The 18383-nt window shown below is 40.5% G+C and overlaps 1 protein-coding gene across 7 annotated transcripts in view; it reads left to right on the top strand.

Annotated features, from left to right (window-relative positions):
* HECW1 (HECT, C2 and WW domain containing E3 ubiquitin protein ligase 1) overlaps positions 1-18383 on the top strand; it is a 244083-nt gene that overhangs the window by 67327 nt on the left and 158373 nt on the right. For all 7 annotated transcript variants that reach the window (XM_048952248.1, XM_048952249.1, XM_048952255.1 and 4 more), the window contains one exon: positions 15007-15331. In XM_048952248.1, the coding sequence (XP_048808205.1) occupies positions 15007-15331 (325 nt within the window). The remainder of the gene's footprint in view (positions 1-15006; positions 15332-18383) is intronic.

The raw sequence follows: 18383 nt of genomic DNA on the forward strand, positions 1-18383 counted from the left end.
ACTCTAGTGGGGCCCGAGCACTATCACAGGTTTCAGTGTGTTCAAGCACTTGATTTAGTTCCTTATGTTAGCTTCCTGATGTACGCAGTCAGCAGATCTCCTCTTGGTATTTCAGAGCACTCTTTTCTCTCCCCTACCCATGTAAGTGGTACAGAGAAGTTAGTCACCTAATGTAAGCACCCAAACCTCAACATAGGCTACGGAAGACTGAAGTGAAAAGGTGAAAATGCAACAGAAAAATTGCTGTTTGGCGCAAGCCAAATAATGTCTTGGAAAGAAGCTGGTGCTCTCATAGATGGTGGCTGGCACTAGCTCGTGCAAGACATTGTTTTTAGAAAAGGTTTTCTCTAAATGATACAAAGAACAGCATGTTAACATTTTCATTTGAACTTATTTTTTCATTAGGGAAGAAAGTTTACATTGATACAGTTCTTAGGAAAATAAGCTTGTGTACACACTTTACATTATATTCAGTCTATTTCATCCCTTTTTGCAGTATTTGGTTTTTATTAAAATGCAAAGCAATGGTTTATTAAAATTAAAAAACAAAAACAAAAAAACATGGGGAGATCATGGTTTTAATCAGATAAAAAGATATATATCAGGTAAAAAGATATATTAGTGAAGTGAAACACTGTTGGTGTAGAATTGCTCCCTGTGGTTCCCAACATGGAGAAATTCTTCAAAAAGTTCTTCTGCAGTGTAGCTCTTAAGCAAAAAAAATTAAAAAGCCAACATCAGTTATATGAATCTTTCTTTATTATAAAAAAGCAGATGTAGGGGAAGCCATACCTGGAAGCTATTTTCATGCCATAAGCCTTGCCGTATATCAAAACTAAGGCATTTAGCAAATGCTTTATTTTATGCTTATATACATTTTTATATATTTTTACATTTTTATATACATGCTTTTTGCTAATGATATCCACTAGGATGCATGTTTCAAATTCTGCATCTCTTCCATAACTTTGTCAGATGGGAAGAAGAGCTATTAGATCCACCAAAATTTAAAGATTTAGCAAAAGATTTAGCAAATTTAGTAACCTGCACATGTGAAGGAAAGCACTAGGCTTTCTGCCAGGCCCTCAGCTTGGAAATAGGGTCCAGGCAGAGGCAGCAGCTGGACAAAACCACAGGTGGAATGAGGAGAGGTGGCTAGGGAGCTTGAGGCCTTGCTATCCTGAAGTCTTTAATTAGAGTAGCATAAATATTGGCTAGGATGAGAGGTGTGTCCTAATGGAAAAAATTAAGAAATAGATTATTTTCTGGCACAATTCCCTCTTCCTGTTTATGTCAAGCCCTGTTTTCAGTATCAGTTTAATTGAAGGAAGGATTCTCTCTTATTTGCTTATTATCTGCCAGCCTTGCAAGGGGGAATGAGGGGCACCCGCAGACAGCAAGACATGGATTAAAAAATAGCTCAATCAAGCATCACTAGCATTTGAGTGATTAGAAGGGGAGTACTTGCAGTGAAATTTGGTGATAAGCTTGCCATTCTTTTCGTTATACTTCTCAGCTGGAGGGCTGTGAAGATGCAGGGCTTTCTGACCTCGTATACTGAGGAATAGAACAGTCTCTTGAATGGCTTACTAGGTCAGGATCTGATGCAAAGTCTGAAACATCCAGAGAATGTTTCTGTGCAGAACAACTGAAATGTCTGATATGGACCCATGGCCATGTGTATGAGCTGCTGTCTGTAGCACAGAACAGCACTCTGACATCAGGCAAGCTGTGAGCTGTGTCTCTGAAGTCATGATGCCTCCTTAAAACCTCGTGTTGTATCAGCTGTTGTCTCCTGGAAGCTTCTAAAAATCTGAAATAAAAGGCTTTATAATTGTGTTGTTTTTGTAAAAGGTAAATACGCTGCTGATTTACGTTCAGAATTTCCAAGGTGGACACCTGCATTGCATCCATAGTATTTTGCAGCTTTGCCTTCTGTGACATACCCTAGTGTTGTTTTTTTGATGTGTGCAAGTATTTTGTGAATTCAAGTGTTTTCTCAAGATATGGTCCGTCTCTTCAAAGCCAACAGAAACACTGCCTGAAAATCTCCATTAGTTTGTGAGATTCTGTGTGACAGAACTAATTAAAATCAATGAATGTTTAATTTGTTTGATTTTAAACAATTTACAGCACTAGTTGCGTATTGAAAAGCATTATTCTATGATCCACAGAGAAGGCTTTGTCAAATACATAATCTCTGACTCTTATGTAAGTATATTCTAGAATGGAACTGGGATTTTAAAAATGAAGAATGTAAATGAGATTTATTTTTTTTACCTTGTAATCTAAATGAGTTCATTCTTCATGACACTAAGTTTTCATTTCTGTGTGTTTCTTTACTTCTTGAAGAAAGATTGCATGCTTGATACCCCCTTTATCATGGGATAAAAAATAAATTACAACAGATTTGCCAGGAGGCTGGAATTTTATCATATGCATGTGCTTCATTTCATTCGTACTTACAGTTTTTGGACTCTGTATGGAAAGGATGTAGTGCCATGTTATATTTTAGGTCGAATTCTGCTCCTACAAAGTCACTTTGATTTGGCTTCTGTTGTATTTTCCTAACTGCTTGTAAGCAACCCCAACGCCTATTTCTGCAAACATGCACACATGAGTGAATTCCCTTGCATGAGTAATCAGTTAAACTGGTGAGGCTGACTACAATTTGTATAGCCTGGTTTCCCAGGCTGATAAGATTCCTATGATTGCACTTTCTGTCTCTCTGTCACTCCCATAACTAATTACTTCTGAAGCCATTGGCTAATTTCAAGCAGGAGAGAGAGGAGTAGCTGTCTGTCAGATAATTGAGTTTCTTCAAAGTCTCGTTGGCTGGGGAGACATAATAGAACCATACTGGGCAGGGGAAGGCAGTTCCTTCCACCTCCTGCCACCAGTTCCAGCTGATGGGTTTTATCTAAATCTTGCTTGCTTGAGGTGTTGGGGGTTTTTTTTTTGGTTTTTTTTTTTTTTTTTCAGAGATATGGACAAGAAAATGATGGGATTTTGGTAGAGATTTGGTGGTGATGAGATTACAGTGCTGCAGGAAAATAGTTTCAATAATTCTGCTGTTGGTTTGTTTTTGTTTCTGTGAGTGCTCTCCCAGTGAGATCCAACTGTCTTCAATACAAATAAGCAACTTCTAGTTAGAGGTTAGAAAAACAAAGTAGTCAGCTGCTTATCACTAATATTGAGAGAGCACCTACTCAAAACTTTGGTATGTGGTCTATGAGCTAATGTATTACAAGTGATAAACTTCCCAAATTAGTGTCTTTTCTGTTCACGGGTCTTCAACAAAAATGAATTCTTGCAGTCCTTGAGAACTGCTCACCTGTTCAAAAGCTAAATTTTAACCTCTCTGAAAATTCCAATTTTACAACTCAAGGCTAAATATTAACTTTTATGTTAATAGCATCCTGTAGGACAAGAAATGCTATTAATTTTGATGGACTAGCCAGAGACCAAACAGCTCTCAATTGATTTGTACAAAGAATTGGACACAAGACAATCTTCATGGTCCTGATCAGAATGGAACTGGGTCCTACAGCAGGACATTCAGTGAGATGTGGTTAGTAGCGTGATTGCTATGATGGGCTGTGTGATTGTCAGTCTTTCTTTCAGAACTCAAGTTTATGACCTGCAGAGCTGAACAGTTTTCCACAGGTTTTTATGAATGCTATTCAAAATCTAGCCTTTCATTGCATTGCACTGGAAGCTAATCCTCAGTGGATTTAGAGCACTTCATTGGCAGAGAGGTTGTTACTAGGAAAGTAAATTCAAAAACTTTTGTTTGCTTACTTTTAAAAGTGCAGTCTTACAAACTGTAATTCTTCTAGGCACCAATGGCACAAAAAGTGCTGTTAGCTCTAGCTAAGGGTTCTCGTTAAAGTGAAATGAAGATGTGGCTTGAACCTTTTTCAGGAATGTTCATGTCTGTGAGTAAAATATAATTCTTTTTTTTTTTTTTTGTCTCTATCACCAACATTCTTATCTGAAAACTCGCCTGAGATCTTAAGAACACAGGACACAAACTGTTTGAACTAGAGTAAAAAGAAAAATCAAATTAGAACCTGCCACAATAACGTGAACAGACATATGCCCGTACACAAGATTTTGTGATGCAGCACATTGACATCTGATCACAGTATTAGAGCTGTACCAGCAGCAGAGTAAGGGTGGCTGAAATTCAGAGCTTAACCTCACGGCAGCCCTTCCACTTTCTCATAGTGCGTGTCCAGTTTCTCTTGGTGATGGCAGTGGCTGGCATGGAGTTAGGGGCTGTCTGCTAGTGAGTTAGAGGAAAGCAGGGTCCCTGAACACAGCTGCTGTTCCCTCATACAAGAGAATTTTTGAGCCCTTTATGACGAGCTCACATTTTTTCTTTGTAATATTTGACTCTTGTTCTCAGGCTAGAGACTGTAATACTAGAATGGCTTACTTCCTCGAGGGATCATTTGCATTTCTTTAATTTCTCATGAATACAGTTACAATAACAATTTATTATGATTTATACACAATCAAAACATAAGCAACCTTCAATTGAGTTGAAGCACTAAGTAGGAATCTGGCTTGGAAATAAGTATCTAGGCTAGTTCCACCTGTCCAAAAGCAGAGAAATCTCACCCTTTAAACTTTGCTTTGTGGTTTATCAGTAATAGTAAAAGATTTGAATGGAATCAGGATTATTTTTAACAGCAAAATACTGGATCTGAGGAATTACTAGGCATACGTGTATTTTCCTTTAGTGTTCTTAAGTGCAAAACTAGAAGTCCTGATTTGCTCAAAATGTCTCTTTGGATACAGTTTTGGTTTTTAAAAAACCTGTAATATCAAGTAAATTAAGCAAAACAGGCTCCCAAGGCAGGGGCCGTGGCCCCAAGCCTGCCGGAGCTCAAGAAGCACTTGGACAGCACTCTGAGACACGGGATTTGATTCTGTGTCCTAAAAGGCAATTTTTTGCTCTGTGTGCTTAGTGCATTTTTCAACAGAGAGGTGGTGGCACGCTTGGTAACATTTAAAGTGCTTTAGTCAAAACACGAAGTTCTGATAATCCAGTTGTGGTGCTGCCCTTCTAGTTGTGCAACTGTTTGCTGCAGCTGTTGAGAACTATCTGGATGTTGCTCTGTTCTGCAAAGTCACCTTGTTCCACACTGACATCAGAGGGAGTTTTGCCTTTAATTTCATTGGAAGCAACATCAAGCACACTTGTGGTATTTCTGCATCTGTCTGGAGATAGCATAACATGGGATCTCCATGGCCAACTAATTTCCAAATGTCAGGGAATATTCCAGGCTTCATTGAAAGGTGGAAGACGGAGCTGAGGGTGTTCCCAGAGAGCTGGTGTCTGGCTTCTTGTTGTCTGTGGATCAAAGAAGTGGTTGATGGAGGCATTAATACCCAGCAGCATTCTCAGTCCTACCTGCTTCTGCCCTGCCTCTCTGCCTTAGGGGATTAAGATGCTGACACTTCAAAATTCTTTCCTCTTAAAAAGAAATGAAGATGTTAGAAGCATAACAGAGTGTAGAGGCAATGAATGAACTGAGATTTAAAGTGCTCTCTTTGCTGTGGTGCAGGGAGTGTGCAACCATGGTCAGCTGGAAGGAACCATGAATGAAGAGAGTTGCTTGCTATCCATCCTGTTTTTTGTATTCATCATCCCCACATGGAAACCAGTGTCTGTCATATGGCTGTGCAGCACCTAGTGCCTTGTTCTCTATCCCTTCATGTCTAGGAGTGAGAAAAAGAGAGAGAGAAAGTAGTATTACTGAGTGAGGGGAGATGCTTTGAGAATTACAAGAGAAGAAAGAGAAGAATACAAGGAAGACACAGTCATCTACGGACATGGCAGAGAGCAGCAGGGACCTTGCTGGTAGCCTAGAGTCAAGGGAAAGAGGAAGGCAGTTCTTTGTCCGTTTGCAGGGAATAATGCTCAAGATGTATGGAGGGATTTTGCAGCTAATGGCAGTGAGGGATTCCTTGAGACACGTGAATGGATCCATCCCTTTGTGTTGTGCACAGTGGGCAGAGAGAGAAGTGCCAGTGGTAGAAATAGTACATGGTAGGTGCAATAGTACACCTTTGTGTCTGAAGGGCGGCCAATCAACATTACAAACTTTCAATATCTGAGCTTAGTTGCTTTTTGTTACCTTTTTTTTGTGCGTGTGTGAATTTTGCAAGTAATATGTTCTGCCTAGGATTGATAGAATGCATTTGATTTAGTTCTTTCTTTTTTTTTTTTTTTTTCCTCTCTGATAGCAGTCAGTGTGCAGTACAGGAATCACACAAGCCTTTTTTTTGTAGTAAACACTTGGGGTGGAAGGTATACCATAGCCCTGACGTCGGGGAATGCTGGGATTTTTAGAACTAACACTGTATGAAGTCAAGGCTTTTTTCAGCAAAAAGTTTTTGGAAGAGTCTTTGGACTCTGTGCAGTTGGGAAATGTGGGCCCACTTCTAGAGCAGAGAGGTGATCGTAGCTGACAGTCCTGGGAAATGTGGTGTGTTACTGGATATCCTTCCACAGGTCATATTTACTATGTAGCACTTCCTTCATATTCTCCTAAATGTTGCAATGCTTCCTCACAGCTTTCCCTGTGAACCTCAGCTACATTTACTGGTATTACATTTTTAGGAGATCTGTACAGTGTTTGTGGTATGCTGAGTAATTTTTTTTATTAGTTCATTTTTTTCTTCCTCCAGAAGTACCATCTAGGTTGTAATAATTTTATAGTGCTGCCTAGAAAGCCAAACTGTTCTTAAATAATGAGATAGTAGAGTTTAGTATGTGCTTTTAATCTGCCTCATGATTTCTATTTCACCTGCCTAAATGTACTTAGAAGACTCTAAGTCTAAGACTCTCTGACACTCTCAGGAATGCTTTGCCCATCTGTGTCTCTCTTTATAAAATTGTGGAGTTCAAAATGTTTGTACATAGATCTCACTCCGTCCCATCTGGCTTAACCTGGGATCCCACCAGTCACAGGCTCTCTGAACAGATGAAGAGAGGTGGAGCTGGATAATCCTAGAGAAGGCCTCGTCTGGTCTCAGTCTTTTCTGGGAGGAGCCCTGTCTCTTGCCTCTGCGTATGCAGAAAGTCTTGGGAGCTTGCATCCCTGAATTAGTGACTTAGGTGTTCAGTTGGAGTTGGGTGAATCTGAGCCACTGTGAGTGCTGTTAGAGACAGTGGTGTTTTGCATGGAGATGTAGAAGAAATGCAGCTACCAGTTTGGAAAGTCCCTCAGGTAAGTGGTCGTTATTGTGTGTGAAATCTGAAGCAGGGTGGTTAGAGCTTCTTGGCACTCTCAGTATGAATACCAGTTGCCCTTTACATAGAGGAGCAGCAATTTCAGCCTGCAGAGGAGAGCCATCTCCCTGCTCTTACCTCTTTCCTCTTGAACACTTTTGGAGTAAACAGAGCTCCTGGAAGACCAGTGAAGTCCAGCTGGATCTGATGGGAAGAGTGACTGGACTTCAAAAAATCATCTCTTGTGAGACACACAGACTCTTTTGGACTACTCTCTGCTGAGGTTTTGCTTCTTCACTTCAAGTAGCAGATCAGAAAACTACTAGGCGTTGAATGATGATCATGTGTTTTTTACTTGAAGTGATTATTGTACACAAGTAATGTCCTTTTGTTTGAAAAGGTGAGAAGTGGTCTTAGTCTTTGGCATTGCAGTCATTAGGGCTGTGGCTGTGAAGCTGGAGCTGTTGGACACAGGGATGTCTGTTAGGAAGGGACCGTGTTCCCCTACCAGGTGAGTGCTTCATCTCTGCCCTGGAGGGAGACAGTCCCTGTGCTGCATCTGTGTTATCCCTTAGCAGTGTAGTGGCACTTCCCTGCCTTCTGCTGGCATTTACAACCAAGCCAAAATACAGATTTCCTGTTCTGTGTGTCATAAAGCACCAGCAAAAGCTAGCACTGTGGACTTCGGAGTATTTGGTAATAGCATGTGAGCAGCTCCTAATGTTCTTTCGTCTTGTAGTGTGAAAGGAACAGTGATGCTGTGCAGTGTTACCACGGTTTAAAATGTTACCATATTGACCCTCTTATTATTTCCTTGCAGTAATCTCTGTGAGTTTTGATATTGAGGCCATACTGCATGTCTAGCTGTTGTTGCATACCTGAATATGTCTTTTACAAATGTTGGCAATAATTTCAGATCATTTTTTGCTAATGCATTAGTCTGATGGCTGCTTCTTATTCCTTGCTGTGCCAGTTTGCTTAGACAATACTGTTTTCGTGCTAACAATTTGAGGTAAATTAATAAATTAATTTCCTTCATTGCTGCATTCTGTTGCAGAAGCTTCCCAGTGCTTTTTGTAGTGAATGATGACTGGGTTATCACTCTGTCTGTATAAACTTGTGGAATGCTATTGTTAATGGCTCCCAATGAGACAGAAGTAGTTTACAATGTAGAGGCTTGGAGTGATCTCATCAAAAAACAGTGGAATGCTATTTTCACACAGGACCTTGTTTGGTTATACAGGGAAAATCTTAATTCCTAGAATCGTTTAATTGGAAATGCAATATGTGTGCCTTTCAGCATGCTTTCCTGAGTTCACTGGACAGCATTCCTTTTGTACATCTTCCAGAAAGAGAAGAGAAAAAGCACTGTTAACTTTTCTCCTTTTTTCTGGACTCCAGTTTTCTGCCTTCAGTTATACTGCCCTGTAGTTTCACATCCATCTGCTTGTGCCCAGGAGATTGCTTAAGTGCTCTCAGGAAATGTGGACTGCTCTTAATTGTTGGGTGTAGTTACTGGATGCGTTCTGTAGATGCTAAGAGTACCTCTGGCTCTGTGCTGGCAGATCTTGCTGCAGTGACTAATATGCCTACATGGAGAATCAATCCCACAGACCAGCATAGAACCTTGCCAGTCTGACCTCGGGGCCAGCTCTTTCATTTTGATTCAGATTTTCACAATGATTTGCACATCACTGAAGCAGAGTTAAATGGAAGAGGATGCATTAACATAGCAGTAAAGCTAGACTGGAAATGCACAAAGGTCAGGAAATGGAAAAATGAACTACCTATTAATGTCCATTTGACCCACTGCAGATGTGTAATGGCTTTGATTTCCGATTAGTGTTTATTAGAGGCATAAATAGATATACAGCGTGCCATGGATGTGCAATATGAAGACAAATGTTCTTTGATGCTATTACAGCATGCATCTCTTTGAAACATTTGCAACCTCCTTCATTTCACTCCTCCCAAGAGCAGCAGTTTCATCTGCACGCTCTTTAATACCGTGCAGGAAAAATGTTTTCATTAGACTTGTGGGAGCTTGTAACACTGTCATGCTATTAAATGATTCCTTTGGAGCTCTGAGAAATCATTCCTGTGCCTCTCAAGTAAAGGGTCTGATCCTGTAAAGTTCTCTGGGCTGTCCAAATCCTTTTGTTTTGTAGTAGTCTCCAATCCCAGGGTTGATTGTACTGTGCCCTTGGGGATGGGAAATGCAAGTATTCTTCACAAGGAGGGATTCATTCTTAATTTTTTGCTTCTACACAGCCTCTTTACTCTTCCCAGCAGAGCTGAATTTCCCATCTTGCAGAAGTTGCCTGTAAAAAACTTCCCATTTTACATGCATCTTCCCAGCTGCATGTAAAAAACTTTCTGAGCAGAAAGCCCTTTCAGTAGGCCTAGCTTGAAGTTAAAGATCTGCAGCTCCTTATAGGCAGTGCTACTTTTCTGCTTGACTTTCTGTCCTGGTCTTGAGGTGTTGCTCTGTATGTTCATACCTGGGCCACGACTTGAGCTCTAAAATCATTTTTAAAATTGACCTCCCAATTGAATCTTTAACGGAGACTGAAACTACCTTATATTTCTGTTAATGCACTGTCTGCCTTGATACAAGTGATCTTAACTTACTTTAAGAGTCCTGCTGTCATAATTTTTTTCTTTCACTAGCCTGCTCTTCTTTTTTGTCTTGACTCCTGTGTCTGTCTTACAAAATGCATAAACTTTTACTTACAATTTGCAAAGAATATCAAAAGAACCTTCATCTCCAGAGGAAAAATGAGGAAATAGGGAACTGCATGTCCAATTTGCTCATCACTCAATATTTTTCTCAGTACTTGCCTTTGGAATCCTGTTTTCAGGGTTGCAGACATCTGAATGTCTTCATACCCCTTAATTAGAGCCCTTTGTCAGCTGACTAATAGCATCTCCTTGTTCCCTGTAGTTTCCTCTTTTGCCAGTACTGTAGCGACCAGCTGTGTTTCAGTCACATCAGTATCTTTTGTATGGACAGTAAGAGACTATCACAGCACAATTCTGACTTGCAGAGACAGAGCTGCTCTGTCAAAGCAGTGGTAGCAAGTAACTGGTCATGAGCCTGAGTATTTGAAAGGCGGTTCTGAAATTTCTACAGAGCAAATAGAGCTGGCTCCTTGTGTCCCTGAGTTGGGCTCTATCTCTGTATTGCTAAGGCATCACCTATCCTGGCATAATAATGCCAAATAATAACATTCTCACCTTCTCAGACACTCTAGGTCTCCAATAGAAGCTGTGTAGCAGCTCTGAATCCTTTGGAGAAATTTGCTGTAAAGATTTTTCTGATATCTGGGAAATGGAGTCTTCTAGGTGCCGTTTTCTGGGGCTGTGAAGGAAAAGCAGCACTTGCAACAGCTCTGCTGTGCAGTGCCAAACAGCAGTGGGGCACAGAGAGCTGGGAGTATGAAAGGGACGTAAAATTTGTGAAGTTTTTCACAGTATTTACGATTATAAGTTTTCTATTCATGCATTTCTTCAGATCAGTTTTCTTTATAGACCTTGTCTGTCATTTTCTTTGACTGCACCTTTCTTCTTTCCCTTGTTAGGGGTAGGAGTTGCTGTGAAAAATTTGTTATACCCTAAAATTTGTTTTTATCTGATGTTTGTCAGATAGAGTAAGTAATGTAAATAAGAGGCAGGTTCTGCCCACAGATAATACTCCAAAAATCTCATTTTCAGTAGGACTTTACAGAGCTACTTTTATTAGCACATTGATATTTTAGGCTAAATACTTGTTGCTGAGCTGTCTGTACACTAAAGGACTCCTGATATGAAAAAGAAATGTAATTCGTGAATTCACTGGAGGAAATTCTAATTTACCCTAGCTTAGCTGATTGGAGTAGAGAAACTATGTGTTGTCCAACAGTGATGATAGTAATTCTGTGCTTCAACTGGATATTAATTTAAAAGATCTCTATTACCCAGTTTTTCATAATCTTAGTTGTGATGGTGAATGGAGTTAAATCCAGCTGGTGGCTGCTCACAAATAGTGTTGTCCAGCAGTCAGTACTGTGGTCTGTCCTGTTTAATATCTTTATTGATGACCTGGATGAGGGGATTGAATTCTCTGTCAGTAAGCTGGCTGATGACACTAAATTCAGGAGGTGTAATCACCTGCCCGATGGCAGGAAGGCCCTTCAGAGGGATCTGGACAAGCTGGATTACTGGACTGAGGCCAGTGGGATGAAGCTGAACAGGACAAAGTGTCAGGTTCTGGATTTTGGTCACAACAACCAGTGTTATGCCAGCGGTACGCTCTGGTAGCCAAGAAGGCCAATGGCTTCCTTGCCTCAGAAATAGTGTTGCCAGGAGAAACAGGGAGGTGATTGTCCCCCTGTGCTCAGTGCTGGTGAGACTGAATCTTGAGTAGTGTGTTGGGTTTTGGGTCACTCAATACAGGCAAGACACTGAGGGATCTGGAGCTTGTTGTTTAGTCTGGAGGAGAGGAGGCTCAGGGGAGACCTCATCACTCTCTGCAACTACTGAAAAGGAGGTTGTGGCGAGGTGGGGGTCAGCTTCTTCTCTGGTGTAACCAGTGGCAGGCATTGTGAACAATTTCTTCTCTGTCAGAGTGATCAGACACTGGAATGGGCTGTCCAGAGAGGTGGTTGAGTCACTGTCCCTGTAGGTGTTTGAGAGACCTTTAAATGTTGTACTAAGGGGTATGGTTTAGTGGGGAAATATTGGTGATAGGTAGACGAATGGACTAGATGATCTTAGAGGTCTTTTCTAGACTTAGTGATTCTATGATGTTATTATTTAAGTCCAAGTGAGGAATACCAAAGGAAAGACCTCTGTATCTGTTACTTCAGGTGTTGAACACAAAAGTAACTGAACACTGCTGAGAGAACTGAAACTCCATTTGTGCTGCTTTGTTCTTCCTCTCCTAGATGAGCTCTGACATAGGAAATAGGCAAGCAGTAGATTGGTCACCAAGGCAGTGCTGACACCCTCAGCTTCAAACAACTTCATACTGGGCATATCATAGGCTCAATGCATCTAAATGTGATTATAAAGGCGCTTTTACGATCTGAAAGTCTGTTCTGTTGTGCTGTTGGGTCACCATTTGGCCGTTCAGTACTCCCGCTTTATAATTTACATTGTACACTGTGTAATAAAAATGAGAATATAGCTAAATGTTCCTTTTCTGTTCCTTTTTTTTTTCTTTTCTGTTGTTATAGTGGGTTTATATGATGGATCATACTGCTTCCACAAGGAACAGAGAGGATCTTTCTTTGATTTTTTAAAGCCTTTTTTTTTTTTTTTTTTGTGGTTGGTGTTCTGTCACCAGGGCTAAAAAGTGCATGCTTGCACATTTTACAGACACAGATACTGTTAGAGTTGTGTGGAAAAGCTGCAAAACGGGCAACGACATGTGGAATAATTATTTGTCCTGATGTTTGTTCTACTTACTAATGCAGCCATGCATGTATGATATTATTTATAATATCAGCATGACATCTAGTCCAGATAATTATGTGTCACTATATTGTCCTAACTCTGTGACATTTTTTCCAGTTTGGGGATTTCCTTTCTTCTAGATAATTTGTATGGAATCAGTGCTGGAAATAAAGGAGACTCAGGTTTCTGGAGACCATATCCTTGTGATCTGTTTTTAGGTTTTGCTACTTGTACTGTTCACATCAATACACAATAAAATGCGTTCTTACAGTACTAGAACATATCAATGAATTGTCATTAAAATGGATTTAAGTCACAGTGAAGCTGAAATAACTAGATATTTTGTTAATTATGATTCAATTTGAAGATATGCAGTTAATTAATACTCTACATCGTTAACATTCAAAAATGGAAATATCCATCACCATAAATAATATGTCTGCCTTGGAAAATAGGTAGCGCTCTGTGAGCAAAGGAAACAGTGTTAGTGGTACAGACCAACCCATAAGAAAAGACTGGAAGTCCTTCGTGTTGCTATCTCACTGTTATAAAACCAGCCATTACTGTCTCAGCTGTTGTGACAGTGCATGCCTTCTCCACAAAGTGACAGAAAGTTCCATAAATTTAGATTACTGCTGAGAGCCCCCATAGTTGTGCACACACAAAAGTGTTTCCAGCACTTCTCTGGTTAAAATTTGTTCGCAGGCTTCCTTCCTTCTATTTCTGTATTTCTCATGTAGCCTTTTACCTTGTTTGCTTCCATCTTGCCAGCACTCACACTATGATGTGGCATCCTCGCCTGAGCTATTTTTCTTATAAACCCAGTTTAATGTAGTAAGTGAGGGTTTGGGTCATTGGATTGTCAACATTGTAGGGCAGTTTCTGCAGAGTAACAGCATATTCTAAGAATAAAAACATGATGGATAATTATTTTTTTTTCTGTTTGTACACATTCCATGCAATGGAATTCTACAACGGAATAATAGGCCTCTTAATTAGTCTTCAAAAATTATTATTATTAAAAATCTATATATTTCACTTTGGGGAGCGTATTGTTCTTCTGTGCTACCACAGCCTTAGTAAATAGCAAGGTTAAATAACTGCTTGGCTGGACAAAAGGGCTATGATTTCTCTTCTGCTTAATTTGTTTGCGTTCAGAAGGTTGATTTGACTTCTGGTCGCATGAAAAGCATTTCATAGCGTACTGGAAAGGTTTGTATCTGTCTGGTTTTGTATCTGCCGAACTTAACAGCATGTTTGGCAACAGATAGATAATGGAAAGCTAATGAATAATGAAAAGCTGAGTGATTGAAATAGCAGAGCTGCAGGGAGATAAGAGGGAAAGCAGGGAAGAAAAGTGGAGAAACAAACAGCAGAGAAGTAAGCAATAACTAGTATTTTGACCAGTATCAGGACATGTCATTATATCAAAAGGAACCTGTCAGAATTCAGCTTTCTCCATCCTCAACTCGCAAGAACTCTTAACTCATGTGCCATGATGCACTTTGTATGAGTCACTCGGCTTGCCTTGAGGAAGGAGGGCAGATATTTTTGAAAAATAATGTTTCACCTGCTAATGCTGTGACTACATTTCAGCATGCTCCTCATTCCCATTATTTGGCTGGTATGCTCCTAAATTCCTACCGGAGAGGATGGACATTGTATTCACATTCTACTGGGAAAAAAAAAAAAGAGAAAAAAAAGAGAGATGAGAATAGCATGAGAAGCATCAGCTGTACTGAAAGACACTGCAACACTTAGTTTATATTTACACTTCAGTGAAGGCATCTTTATTTTGGTATGAGGGATTGGGGCACAAACTCCTCCAGTCTGAGGCTGGGAGGAGAAGTTCTTACTTAACTAATGTAAACCAAATAGGCAAATGTAGCAACTGTGCTTTAAAAAAGATTCCGCTGCAAATGTAGTAAGAATTAGTGAGAAGAGGACCTGACTCCGGTAGTCAAAAGCAGAAAGCCAACCTCCTGGTGCTAAAGAGAATGACTCCCTAGCAGACTGATAGTCATAATGTCTGTGTCTAAATGTGTGCATTAACTTCGAGGAAGCCAGCTGCTATTGGTTTCCTCACAGACTGCCAATTGCAGCTGGGCTTGGTGATGTATGGCTCAGTTTTGCACTTGTTTTCATGGTAAGAGTTAAAGAGGAGAAGTTGGAGTAGCAACGTCTGTTTCCTGCTAAACCTTTTTGTTCCTCGTGTCAGTGCCAAGTGCTCCTCTTTTACTTTCTGATGTGCTACTTTCCATGAACTTTGACATAACTGAAATATGAATCATACTGTAAATACTCCCTTCTCTTTCTCTCTACAGAATCTGTACCAAAACAGGTTCCTGGGCCTGGCAGCTATGGCGTCTCCATCTAGGAACTCACAAAATCGGCGCCGGTGCAAAGAGCCGCTCAGATACAGCTATAACCCTGACCAGTTTCATAACATGGACATCAGGAACAATTCCCACGAGACAGTCACCATTCCCAGGTCTACCAGTGACACAGACCTTGTCACTTCAGACAGCCGATCTACCCTGATGGTCAGCAGCTCCTACTATTCCATTGGGCACTCACAGGACCTAGTGATATACTGGGATATAAAGGAGGAAGTGGACGCAGGGGACTGGATTGGCATGTATCTCATAGGTAAGGCCCTCTTACACCTTCCCATTTGCTTTTCTTGCTATTTTTATTGGTTGTAAACATTAGAGTATTGTGGGCAAATGGTTATAATGAACTAGTACAGGTAAACTGAGCGTAATCTCAAAGTGGGTTTATATGCTACAAGATTTCTTTGGCTCATGAGTTGCTAGTTGCAGTCTGACTTCTGCAACTCTGACTTCCTTTTCAATAGAGATATGACAATCCTTTCTATTGACAGCTTCCTGAAATTTCAAGGCACTTTATTTTTAAATTTTGTGAAAATGCCTCCTGTACAAAGAACACATAGTATTTTCAGGGTTTCCTCTTGCAAGTCCTTGAGCCAGATGAGCCTTGTACCAGATGAGAGATTTTAGAAGTCAAGAATATGAATAGAGATAGAATAAAGATATTTATTTATAATAATTATAGACTGAGGCAGTCTGGAGTTGTGTCCTAGAGGACTTCTTTTTTTTTTCTTTCACACTTTGGAATCTCTATTCAACCATTAGCACATTTTTGGCATCTCCATCTGTTTAAAGCCCAGCCCCACTTAAGAGTAATAAGAGATGGTTTTAATGGACTTTTACCTAATTGTTTCACTTTAATACAAAATAAGCATATTGGCCTGATTTGAAATAGTCAGTCCTGCTGCCTAGACTGAAGTCTGTGTTAATTCTTTGCCATCTGGTAAGTTTTAAGCATGATGGATCAATTTCAGACATATTCCTCTATGGAATGTTGGTGCATTTGTAAATTTGTCAAAATTTGTAAATTGTGCATTCCAAAAAGGGAAGTGTTAATCAAGCTCTGCCCTTACCTGTTTGGATAAGCCTGTGAAGCACTACGCAAGTATTTTACTTCCAATAACAATGACGTATCTTGCACAGAAAGCAAGCTAAGCAGATAAAGCATACAAGGTTGTGAGTTGGGTAATGATGTATTGTTCAAGTGCTTCAGTGGGTAAGATCAAAAATGTTGGCATCTTGCACTGACGATATTAGGAACAACAATGTTGGCATGTACTAGATGTGAGAAGGAACTAGTTGTGAGATTGAAGCAGATCTGTTGGCATAGTGGTAGATATTGGAAAAGGAATATTGTTATATTATTCATTGTATTCGTGAGGCTTGGAGATGGAGAATACAAGGGTGGCATGGAGGGAAAGGAGTGAGGTATGTAGGAAGCCAGGTTTTAGTACTTCTTCCTGTGAGTAACCTCATAAAATACCATGTTTTGAAAATCAGTGAAAGTAAGAGTCTGGAATTTAAATATTTCAGCAAAAACAAGCAAACAAACAAACAAAAACCAAATTGGATTATAGATGCATTGAAAGCAGTTTGGTTTGTTGGCCTTCGTAAATACTTGTGTTTGATTAAGATTGCAGATGAGAAGGTGCAGCTACTCCTATTTCTGGGCACTGTGAATATTCTGCAGTAGTGAAGGACTGTATTGCTCCTGTAAAAAGAGGAAGAGAGCAACTTCTGGTGGTTTGGAGTCAACAGAAAGTCCATAGAGCTCTTGCATGTTGGATGAACTCATTAAGAGAGGTTTTCGAGCTCAAATGATTGTTTCAAGGGCTGTGAAGATACATCCTTTTGATGAACCCCAATTTTTTTTATAGGTAACCTGAATACATAGAGGGTTATCAGTGAAATGAAAAACTCTCCCTGATACTCTTTCATACTTTACCTAATCAATCAGGATGTTGCCCAAAACACCCCGATAAACTAGAAGTACAATTTGTGAAATGCATCCTTGCACTTACTGGCAGAGTGCCCGATGTTAATGGAAAGAATCAATGGCTCATTCTGATGAATGCTGCTGCCAATTGAAAAATGTTTACTGCTTTTAGTCCCCAATAAATGAACCGTTGACCCTCAGTGTCTTTGGAGATGTATTGTCTCCATCCTCTCAGGTTCCCAATCTAAATAATCAACGAAATAGCAGACAGAAGCATCCTAATTTCTTTTATTTTTTCCATTCTTTTCTCTCCTTCCTTTCCAAAACCTAATGTGAGGTCAAATTTATTTTTCTAGTTACTGTAAAAAATGTGGTATAGTGTGAGAATCGCTTGATTTTTTGGTGTTGATGTGATGTGGAAAAATCTTGGAGACTAGGCAAGTGACTGGTGCAATGATTGTATCTATACATTACTGATACAGAGCAAATCTAGAGGAAAGAATCTCTAGAAGCAATCAACTATTGAATGCATTTCAAATGGCTTGTCTTTAGAGCAGCTTCAGCCTGTTCAAGTAGTAGTAGTTATGGTGCATCTTTCAGTTTTGGTCCACCAGGAAAAAGTAGAGTCTGTGTGTCTGGAGATTGCTACAAATGTGAACTGAAGGAAGGACAATGGGAAGTATCATTACAAAACATGCTTCTGTCCTGAAGTAAAGCACTGATGCATACTGCATTTCAACATTTGTGATAAATCTATAGGAGTTGGAGATCCAGACATCCTTTGGTTTAGACCTGGACAGGCTGGAGAAGTGGGCCCATGTGAACCCAATGAGGTTCAATAAGAACAAGTGCAAGGTGCTGCACTTGGGTCAGGGCAATGCCAGGTATTTCTATATAGACTGGGGGAAGATCTCCTTGAGAGCAGCCCTGCACAGAAGGACTTGGGGTCCTGGTGGGCGAGAAGCTGGCCATGAGGCAGCAGTGTGCACCTGTAGCCCGCAAGGCCAGCTGTGTTCTGGGCTGCATGAAAAAGGGGCGGCCAGCAGGAGAGGGAGGTGATCGTCCCCCTCTGCTCGGCTCTTGTGAGGCCCCATCTGCAGCGCTGCGTCCAGGCCTGGGGCCCCCAGCACAGGAAGGATGTGGAGCTCTGGGAGCGGGTCCAGAGGGGCACTGAGATGAGCAGAGGGCTGGAGTAGCTCTGCTGTGAGGAAAGGCTGAGGGAACTGCTTAGCTTGGAGAAGAGAAGGCTCCAGGGAGTGCTCATTGTGACTTTCCAGTATTTGAAGGGAGCGTATAAACAGGAGGTGGAATGTCTGTTTACGAGAGTGGACAGTGATAGGACAAAGAGGAATGGTTTTAAAGTGAGACAGGGGAG

The sequence above is a fragment of the Lagopus muta genome, chromosome 7 (assembly GCF_023343835.1).
Source record: "Lagopus muta isolate bLagMut1 chromosome 7, bLagMut1 primary, whole genome shotgun sequence".
Lineage (NCBI taxonomy): Eukaryota > Metazoa > Chordata > Aves > Galliformes > Phasianidae > Lagopus > Lagopus muta.